Source organism: Gorilla gorilla, chromosome 15, assembly GCF_029281585.2.
Source record: "Gorilla gorilla gorilla isolate KB3781 chromosome 15, NHGRI_mGorGor1-v2.1_pri, whole genome shotgun sequence".
Classification (NCBI taxonomy): domain Eukaryota; kingdom Metazoa; phylum Chordata; class Mammalia; order Primates; family Hominidae; genus Gorilla; species Gorilla gorilla.
In genome coordinates, this window is record NC_073239.2 from 15,219,179 (window position 1) to 15,230,330 (window position 11,152).

Sequence of the window (11,152 nt, forward strand, 5' to 3'; positions counted from 1 at the left end):
TAAATATTAAAACTTATCCAACAACTAAACTGGTGTGCTTAAGGAGACTATGTTTTAAATTTTAAAGAAGTTTTCTTGTAATGAATTTATTAACTTCCTGTGCTTTATACCAACTATACTCATCTTTCAGGAACTGCTGGCCTTTGTTCCTCTTTGCTGTGACTCCAGTCTTCTGTCTTCCATTCCAATGTGTTCCTTAAATCCATTTGCACACTTCCCCATTCAAGATCCGCGATACTTTCATTAAAGATAAAAATCCTCTCAGGCTTATTCATTTCCTATAAAACCCAGTTTAATGCTTTCCGTTTTTGTGAATAAATCCCTTACTTATGTTTGGGAAAATGTCCTACTCTCCAAATTTTAGTTGCCTTTCCTTTGCGTTGGAAAGTACTGCACAAATATTTATCTTGTCTTGTACATTCGTAGGCTGAACCTATACCTCTTTTATTACATTCTCCTGAAAAGCCAAACTCTAAAAGTAGAGCAGAGTTTATTTTCTCTACTGTTAAGTTTCTTTGTTTCCCATCTCAAGAAAATCATATACGTAGAATGATTGCAGAAAATGTGGAATATGGTGTTTTCTGTTGGGACATATTGAGGAATTTCAGTAGAAAAATGGTCATTGTTTTATTTGAAAACAATTCATGAAATCTTTAAAATTTATGATGGCAGAATGAACAATAGATGGTGAGTAAAAAAGATTCTATTTGAGTGCCTATAAGGGTGAAAAGTATTCTGTCCTCCAGGCATACATATTTTCTCTGCTGGATTTCATTGAAAGCTGACTTTTTGTTAGAAAAGGTAATAGCCTAGAGTTATGATCTCAATAGCATAAAACACTGCAGCCAATTTTAGATGAACTTGCTACTAGGAATATTTTATTGAGTATATGCCCAATTGTCTGCAAAGATTAATAAGATGGCAAAGAAAAAGAATTACAATATCTAATTTAATAATCTTTTGTGGATTACAATAAAGTATCTATCATTTCAGCACAGATTTTTATTATTTTCTTTATACTTTCTTTTCTGGATATTCTCTGTGTGACCTTCTACTGAACTATTTTGACTAGGTGTGAAGATCATTCCGTCAAATTGATAGAGGAAAAAAAGGCTCTGCTTTCATTATAGTCTGAAATATCTATTTGTTCAAAATACTAAAAACAGATATCTACTAGCACAGCAAGTTTTCTTTCTTGAATAATAGTTTTCTAAATGGATTTTGAAAATGTTTTTAAGAAAATCTGTCCAGTTTTCTATTATGTTCAGTTAGTTTTAAATAATTTTCCAGGAAAATATTTTCAAATTTCCCGTTATTATATAATTACATTATATTTTTCTGAAAAGTATTTAGAAATGGACTCACCTATTTTGGTAGCAAATATGGATCTGAACAGGAATTTTATAATACTTAATTTCATACTTATGTGAAATTATATATTTAATAACAGGGAGATGGTTTTATTTTATTTCACTGGCCTACCACAGTTTCCAATTGAAGATTGACTTGTTCTGCATACATTGAATAGTTTTTTCAAGTAGTATATTATAACCTACAAATAACTTCCCCATATATCACTGGGCATATACCTGACTCTTGCTGAATGATTGTGAATAAATAAAATAATGTAGAGCAATAAAGGAACCATAGGGAAACAGCCTGTTGCATGGCAGGAGTGATGTCATCTTGAAACTAAGCAGGTATAATGACTGATATTTGACTCCTGCTAGCAAGGTGTTCTGCAAGGCCAAGAAACAATGCCTGTAGCATAGATAATCCTTCATAAAGATGCTATCTAACTTCCTCAGCAAACAAGAGTTTCATAAAATGGTCTGAGACATAACCAGCTGCACATATTTTACCAAAAAAGCTTGCTATATAAAGAATACTTTCTGGAGGTTGGTGTGGGATCTACCATCCCACGGCCAAGACCTTGCTTCTGTTCATAAGCCCCTATTAAATGTTTCTTTCATGCGCGTCTGTGTGAAGAGACCACCAAACAGGCTTTGCCTGAGCAACATGGCTGTTTATTTCACCTGGGTGCAGGTGGGCTGAGTCCGAAAAGAGAATCAGCCAAGGGAGAAAAAGCTGGGGCCGTTTTATAGGATTTGGGTAGGTAAAGGAAAATTACAGTCAAAGGGGGTTTGTTCTCTGGTGGGCAGGAGTGGGGGTCTCAAGGTGCTCAGTGGGGGTGGTTTTTGAGCCAGGATGAGCCAGGAAAAGGACTTTCACAATGTAATGTCATCAGTTAAGGCAAGGACCGGCCATTTACACTTCTTTTGTGGTGGAATGTCATCAGTTAAGGTGGGGCAGGGCATATTCACTTCTTTTGTGATTCTTCAGTTACTTCAGGCCATCTGGGCGTATACGTGCAAGTCACAGGGGATGGGATGGCTTGGCTTGGGCTCAGAGGCCTGACATTCCTGCCTTCTTATATTAATAAGAAAAATAAAACAAAACAGTGTTGAAGTGTTGGAGTGGCGAAAATTTTTGGGGGGTGGTATGGAGAGAGAATGGGCGATGTTTCTCAGGGCTGCTTCAGGTGGGATTAGGGGCGGCGTGGGAACCTAGAGTGGGAGAGATTAAGCTGAAGGGAGGTCTTGTGGTAAGGGGTGATACTGTGGGGATGTTAGAAGAAACATTTGTCGTATAGAATGATTGGTGATGGCCTGGATACGGTTTTGTATGAATTGAAAAACTAAATGGAATAACAGAAGGAGAAAAACAGGTATAAAAGGTCTAAGAATTGGGACAACTCAGGATATCTGATTAGAGAGTGCTTAAGGAGATTCGGCATAGTCCTGCCAGCAAAGATTATTTATTTACTTCAAGAGTTAAGAGTGGCAGTTTGGGGATAGCACCAGGAGATATCAGCTGTGATGACTTGGAAAAACAGTGTAAACCAGCAGTGTAAACAAGAGCAGGGCATGTATGAGTAGTTGAGAACGGTGAATAGGAGTATGACTAGACAGAAAATAGTAGGGATGACAAGTTTTTTTTTGGGGGGTGGGCACAGTCTAAGTTGGTCTGGTGTCTGGAATGAGACTGGGGCCTACTAAAAAGGAGCGTCTATACAGGAGCTTAAATGGGCTGTACCCTATAGCATTCCGAGGACAGGCCTGAATTTTGAGAAGGGAAAGTAGTAAAAGTATTGTCCAGTCCTTTTTAAGTTGGTGAGCTTGGTGAGGTGTGTATTTAAAAGACCTTTAGTCCATTCTACTTTTCTTGAAGATGGAGGACCATAAGGGATATAAAGGTTTCACTGAATACTAAGAGCCTGAAAAACTGCTTGCCTGATTTGACTAATAAAGGCTCATCTGTTATCAGACTGTATTGAGGTGGGAAGGCTAAACTGAGGAATTATGTCTGACAGAAGGGAAGAAATGACTGCGGTGGCCTTCTCAGACCCTGTAGGAAAGGCCTTTACTTATTCAGTGAAAGTGTCTATTTAGACTAAGAGGTATTTTAGTTTCCTGACTCGGGCATGTTGAGTAAAGCTAATTTGCCAGTCCTCGAGCTTGATGTGTAGGGAAGGGATGGGGCCTGAATAATCCCTGAGGAGTAGTAGAATAGCAGATGGAACACTGAGAAGTGATTTCCTTGAGGATAGATTTCCACGATGGAAAGGAAATGAGAGGTTTTAAGAGGTGGGCTAGTGGCTTTCTGGTGTGTGGCGATTAGGCCTGGTGGAACAGCCATCAATAAATCAAGCGTGATCAGGGTGAGAAACAGGGAAGAAGGAAATTTGGGGAAATGGGGTGAATGTCAGGTGGATCAGATACAGTCATGGGGGTCAGGTGTGGTATCAGGAATAATGTGCGAGGCCGGATTGAAGTCTGGGCCAGGAACAACAGTAATTGTGGGAGACTCGACAAAGAGTGAGTATAGCTGAAGGAGCCGGGAAGCAGAAAGTATATGCATCAGGTATGAGGAAGAAGATAGATTTTGGAAGTTATGAGAACTGTAGAGAGTGAGTTGAGCATAGTTTGTGATTTTGAGGGCCTCTAAAAGTATTAGGGCAGCAGCAGCGGCTGCACAGAGACATGATGGCCAGCCTAAAACAGTAAGGTCAAGTTGTTTGGACAAAAAGGCTACAGGACGCGATCGTTGTCCTTATCTAAGAATTCCGACTGCACAGCCCTGCACTTCGGCTGTGTGTAATGAAAAGGGTCGGGATGAGTCAGGGAGAGCTAGAGTGGGGGCAGTTTCTAAAGCTGTATGCAAGGAATGGAAAGAGGAGTGGGGAAAGGATTTAGGATCTATGGGGTCAGCTAGGTTTCCTTTTATGAGTTTATATAATGGTTTTGTTAGGATGGCAAAACCAGGTATCCAAAGGCAAAAGTATCCAACCATGCCCAGGAAGGAAAGGAGTTGTTGTTTTGTAGAAGTGGTTAGGGTTTGAGAGATCAGTCGGACACAATTGGCAGGGAGAGCACGTGTGTTTTTTATGAGAATTATGCCGAGATAGGTAACAGATGAGGAAGAAATTTGGGCTTGATTGAAGTAATGGGGGCTGTCTGTGAAGCTTTGCAGCAGTACAGCCTAGGTAATTTGCTGAGCTTGATGGGTGTCAGGGTCAGTCCAAGTGAAAGCAAAGAGAGGCTGGGATTAAGGGTGCAAAGGAGTAGTAAAGAAAGCATGTTTGAGATCTAGAACAGAATAATGGGTTGTGGAGGGAGGTATTGAGGATAGGAGAGTATATGGGTTTGGCACCATGGGGTGGATAGGCAAAACAATTTGGTTGATAAGGCGCAGATCCTGAACTAACTTGTAAGGCTTGTCTGGTTTTAGGACAGGTAAAATGGGGGAATTGTAAGGAGAGTTTATAGGCTTTAAAAGGCCATGCTGTAGCAGGCGAGTGATAACAGGCTTTAATCTTTTTAAAGCGTGCTGCGGGATGGGATATTGGCGTTGAGTGGGGTAAGGGTGATTAGGTTTTAATGAGATGGTTAAGGGGTGCATGATCGGTCACCAAGGAGGGAGTAGAGGTATCTTATACTTGTGGGTTAAGGTGGGGGGATACAAGAGGAGGACGCAAAGGAGGCTTTGGATTGGGAAGAAGGGCGGCAATGAGATATAGCTGTAGTCCAGGAATAGTCAGGGAAGCAGATAATTTAGTTAAAGTGTCTGAGCCTAATAAGGGAACTGGGCAGGTGGGGATAACTAAAAATGAGTGCTTAAAAGAGTATTGTCTAAGTTGGCAACAGAGTTGGGGAGTTTTAAGAGGTTTAGAAGCCTGGCCGTCAATACCCACAACAGTTATGGAGGCAAGGGAAACAGGCCCTTGAAAAGAAGGTAATGTGGAGTGGGGAGCCTCCATATTGATTAAGAAGGGGACAGGCTTACCTTCCACTGTGAGAGTTACCCGAAGCTCGGTGTCTGTGATGGTCTAGGGGGCTTCCGAGGCGATCGGGCAGTGTCAGTCTTCAGCCGCTAAGCCGAGAAGATCTGGGAAGGAGTCAGTCAGAGAGCCTTGGGCCAGAGTTCCAGGGGCTCTGGGAGTGGCTGCCAGGTGAGTTGAATAGTCCGATTTTCAGTGGGGTCCCACACAGATGGGACGCGGCTTAGGAGGAATCCCGGGCTGCGGGCATTCCTTGGCCCAGTGGCCAGATTTCCGGCACGTGTAGCAAGCTCCTGGGGGAGGAGGTTCTGGAGGAACGCCTAGCTGCTGCGGTTCAGGCATTTGGAAGTTCTTATGTGCTGGAGATGCGGCTGGGGTTTGTCTCACAGTGGAGGCAAGGAATTGCAACTTTTTTTCTGTTATTGTACACCTTGAAGGTGAGGTTAATTAAGTCCTGTTGTGGGTTTGAGGGCCAGATTCCAATTTTTGGAGTGTTATTTAATGTCGGGAGCAGATTGGGTAATAAAATGTATATTGAGAATAAGACGGCCTTTTGACCTTTTAGGGTCTAGGGCTGTAAAGCGTCTCAGGGTTGCTGCCAAACGAGCCATGAACTGGGCTGGATTTTTATATTTGATGAAAAAGAGCCTAAACGCTATCTGATTTGGGATAAAGAAAAAGGAGCATTAACCTTGACTATGCCTTTAGCTCCAGCCACCTTTTTAAGAGTAAATTGCTGGGCAGGAGGGGGAGGGCTAGTCACAGAACGAAACTGTAAGCCGGGCCAGGTGTGAGGAGGGGAGGTGATGAAAAGATTATAGGGTGGAGGAGCAGAGGCTGAGGAAGAATTGGGACCTAGCTCGGCCTGGCGAGGAGCAGCCTGGGGAGGAAGGGAGAGGTCAGATGGGTCTGTAGAAAAGGAAGATTAGAAAGACTCAGGGACGCTTGGGATTGGTACTGAGGGGACAGGCGGGAGGGAAAGAAGGAAGATTTGGGATGAGTTGCACTGGGCACAGAGACTAGGAAGGGACTGATGTGTAAAAGAATGCCTGGACATCAGGCACCTCAGACCGTTTGCCTATTTTACGACAAGAATTATTTAGATCTTGCAGGATGGAAAAATTCAGAGTGCCATTTTCTGGCTATTTGGAACTACTGTCAGGTTTGTATTGGGGTCAAGCAGCATTGCAGAAGAAAATAAGGCATTTAGGTTTTAGGTCAGGTGTGAGTTGAAGAGGTTTTAAGTTTTTGAGAACACAGGCCAAGGGAGTAGAAGGAGGAATGGAGGGTGAAGGTTGCCCACAGTGAAGGAAGCAAGCCTAGAGAAAAGAGAAAGTAGAGAAATGGAGGAAGGGGTTCGGGGGTTCTTACCTTCCAGAAAAGTGGGAATAGGGGTTGGGGCACAGAAATAAGGGATGGGGCGCAGAAATAAGAGGTTGGGGCACGGAAATAAGGTATTGGGGCACAGAGATAAGAGGTTGGGGTGCAGAAATAAGGGAGTGGGGGTTCTTGCCCCGTAGAAAAGCAGGACTTGCCACTAAGGGTGAAGGAGAAGGGGTTGAGGGGTACTTGTCCCTCCCCCAGAAAAGCAGAGAAGGGGTAGAGACAAGGAGAGAAGGGGTTGGGGTACTTGCCCCTTCCCCAGAAAAGCGGGACTTGACACTAAGGGTGAAGGACCAAGGCAGGCGTCCCTGCGTGGTCTGACACCTTCGAAACGTGGGTGAATAATCAGAGAGGTGTCCCTGCAAGGATTAAACACCAAGGGAAGGCTGTCTTCCCAGTCCGTGACCGGCGCCGGAGTTTTGGGTCCACGGATAAAACGTGTCTCCTTTGTCTCTACCAGAAAATGAAAGGAATTGAAATTAAGAGAAGGGAGAGATTGAAGTGTGGCGCCAAGATTGAAAGGAGAAAGAGGTTGAGGGATAGTGAGGGAGGTTGGAGAAGAGAGTAAAAAGAGGTCGCTTACCGGATTTGAGATGTTTCTTGGGCTGGTCGGTCTGAGGACCTGAGGTCGTAGGTGGATCTTTCTCATGGAGCAAAGAACAGGAGGACGGGGGATTGATCTCCCAAGGGAGGTCCCCCGATCCGAGTCACGGCACCAAATTTCATGCGCGTCCGTGTGAAGAGACCACCAAACAGGCTTTGCCTGAGCAACATGGCTGTTTATTTCACCTGGGTGCAGGCGGGCTGAGTCCAAAAAGAGAATCAGCGATGGGAGATAAGGGTGGGGCCGTTTCATAGGATTTGGGTAGGTAAAGGAAAATTACAGTCAAAGGGGGTTTGTTCTCTGGCGGGCAGGAGTGGGGGTCACAAGATGCTCAGTGGGGGTGGTTTTTGAGCCAGGATGAGCCAGGAAAAGGACTTTCACAAGGTAATGTCATTAGTTAAGGCAAGGACCGGCCATTTACACTTCTTTTGTGGTGGAATGTCATCAGTTAAGGTGGGGCAGGGCATATTCACTTCTTTTGTGATTCTTCAGTTACTTCAGGCCATCTGGGTGTATATGTGCAAGTCACAGGGGATGGGATGACTTGGCTTGGGCTCAGAGGCCTGACAGTTTCTTTCTGAGAAACTGGATTTGTCAGTCCTTTTCTTCGGCCTCTCAGCTCCCTTGACCTTTATAGGTAGGTCTGAATATACCTGCTCAGAGTGGAACATACATCGTTATCTAATCTACTAGAAGAGACATGAAGGCATGTAAGGAGTGAAAAAGGATTACAGAGTAATTTACGGGGAATATTGTTAGATGTAGGCAGGAATATTAGAGCAACAACAGTTTCTTCTCAGAAGAGGTGTGTGGCATAAATATTTTAGATCTTTACAAGAGTCACAATTGGAAAACCATAAATTAATTGACTAATCATCTAATGAAACATCTTGGTTTTTTAGGTGAGAAAACTGTATTCCAGAAGGTTAAAGGAAAGAGTTGAAAGTCATATAACTTCTTATTGTTAACCCTGTGGTGATGATTCACAACTCCTGGCACCTTAGTTAATTTTTAAAATTATAACAATAATGGAGTTTACATTTTAAAATGATTTTTAATATTAAAAAATATATAGAATACAGATTAACAATTGAATTGACAGACATACCAGCCAATAGCTGTCCAACTATCAGTTAACAGAATGATGCTATCTTACTGTGAGGATTCTGGGCTTACAGCATTCGTTTCCAGCATAACAGTGATGATATGCTTTATTTATTGAGTTTCCTCATAATAACATGTTAAATATACATTTCATATTTACTTTTTATGATTATGGAAGTAATGTACTAACCCTTCATGAAAAAATGAAAAAATATCAGGACGATGTAAAGGCAAAAAGACACATCACACATCTCATTCAAAAATGAGTTATATTAGTATATTTCCTATTAGTATTTTTCTTTCACAAATATTGATTTATAGTTATATTTTATAACATTAGAGCTATAATATACAATAACTTAGGTGTCTGACTCTTTGTCATTTAATGCAGTTGACAACTGTGTAATATATTTCTTTGCATGGATACAGTAAAGTTTATCCAAACCATTTAAGTTAATCTAGTTTCAGCATATGTAATGTTTGAATGCACAGCACTGTGTAAAGGTATTTATACACATATCTAATTATTTTCTCATCTTAAATTCCTGAAATTTAGTTACCTGGTCAAAGTATTAAAATTATTTTAAGGATTTAGAACTTTGTCTATGCTGCTTACTTTCTGAAAATATTTCAGCTTATACTTTATCAGTGGTGGATATTAGTTCTATTTTTACTAAACTTTACTAAACATTTAGTGTTACCTAGGGGGAAAAAAAAGCAATTTGATAGGAGTAAAGTGTATCTCATTAAAGTCTTGTACTATACTCCTGCTGATGCTGTAACAAATTTCCACAAATGTAGTATTATATAATAATGTACATTTAAGGTTTTAACAGTTCTGGAAATCAGAAGTTCAGAATAGCTCTTACAGCACGAAAATCATCAGAGGTTCTGCAGAGTTGCATTCTTTTTAGAGGCTATTAGGAGAGAATCTGTTCAATGCCTCTTCCAATGTCTAGGGCCTGCCTGCATCTCTTGGCTAGTGGCTGCATTTCTCTGATTTCTGCTTCCATCGTCATATCTCCTTCCATGACTCATTTGTTTCCACCTTCTGTCTTATAAGCACCATTGTGATTATATTGGTCCTACCCAATAAATCCAGGATAATCTTCCATTTTATGATCCTTAACTTAATCACATCTGTAGGGTCCCTTTTGCCATGTAAGATAACATATTCATAGATACAGGCAAGCAGGAAGTGGACATCTTTGGGTGGTTATTACTTGGTCTACCACAAACTTCTTTTGCATTACATGTTTATTGCTCATTTGAGCTTCTACTGTAAAATATCAATCACTTAATCATTTATTTAGTACTATCTTATTCTAAGAAAATATTTAATTTCGCTTAAGAAAAGAGTGTATAATAATGTCACAATATTAAATGTTTTAATGTAAAAAAAGTGAGGTCAAAAAAGTAAGAGTAGGAAATTCAAGCTAGCATTAAAGCTACTAAATAAAGAGCCTGAAGAATCCCGAAGACCACCACTCTAAGGCACAGATACACTAATATTAGCATTTGCACACAAATTTCACATTTTTCTTTACCTCTCACCATCATAAGTGTAGGAACTGGTGTCCCTGAGAATTTCTCCTTAAGCATTCCTACGGGTTCAATATGTCTCAGTGTTGAGGTTGGACATGCTTCAAGCCAATGTTCTTTTACCAGGCTGCACTGTGTCTTTGCTGTCTCCACTGGTGCTCTGCTGGGCCAGCTACCACTGTCGCTCTGGGAAGAACATGTCTTTCTCTAGCACAATGCTCAGGCTGCTATAACTGCAAAACTGTAGGTGCAGTCCTTCCTCAGGGTGTTGGAGCACAAATGGGAAGATAAATTATGTCTCCTACTGTGTGTTTCCCATTGGTACCTGGGTCCAGAGGAGCATTGTTTATAGCCAGAGTCGCACAAGATTCCTCTTGGAAAAAGCTTCTGAAGCTTTTCTGTACCACTCCAGAAGGACTTACAGGGCAAAGTCCAGTGGGAAGGCTAGATCTGGGTAACAGAACAGACATTGTCATGCCCTATCATTGTGCTACTGTTCCCTTTCTTTTGAGACGGGGTTTCACTCCCATTGCTCAGGCTGGAGTGCAGTGGCATGATCTTGTCTCACTGCAGCCTCAACTTCCTGATTTCAAGTGATCCTCCCATCTCAGCCTTCCATGTAGCTGGGACTACAGACATGCGCCACCATGCCCAGCTAATTTTTTGTATTTTTAGTAGAGACAGGGTTTCACCAGGTTGCCCTGTTTGGTCTTGAACTCCTAGGTTCAAGAGATCCTCCCGTCTCAGCCTCCCAATGTGCTGGGATTACAGATGTGAGCCACTGCACTGGGCCTACTGTTCCCTTTCTTGTTTGCCACACTCCCAGAGAGGTTGACCACAGTGTTTTTGTTGTCGTTTCTTGTTTGTTTGCTTTCTGTAACCTTTTTAGCAGCCAACATCAGAAAGAAAACTCAATACATTATGAGGTTCACAGCAATCAACATAAACAAATGATTTGTTTCTTAGGAGAAACACAACCACTCTTCATATCAAGACAAGTGAAACATTTCTCCTGTTGTTTTATAAAAGGTGACACTTCTGTGCAACGAATTTGATATGACCAAGAGTTTCATAGTTAAAATTTTTATGTCTCCCAAAACAGACTGTACTGATGGAAACAAACATGGCTTTTGCAGGAATGAATTTTATCGCAAATTATGATTTATGTAATTTTAATT

At 41.6% G+C, this 11,152-nt stretch overlaps 1 protein-coding gene across 1 annotated transcript in view; it reads right to left on the reverse strand.

Annotated features, from left to right (window-relative positions):
* LOC129526805 (embryonic stem cell-related gene protein-like) overlaps positions 1–7,855 on the reverse strand; it is an 80,975-nt gene extending 73,120 nt beyond the window's left edge. Inside the window, exon 1 of the mRNA XM_055362263.2 lies at positions 7,308–7,855. Within this exon, the coding sequence (XP_055218238.2) occupies positions 7,308–7,580 (273 nt within the window). The 5' untranslated portion in view covers positions 7,581–7,855. The remainder of the gene's footprint in view (positions 1–7,307) is intronic.
* Positions 7,856–11,152: the final 3,297 nt, after the last annotated feature.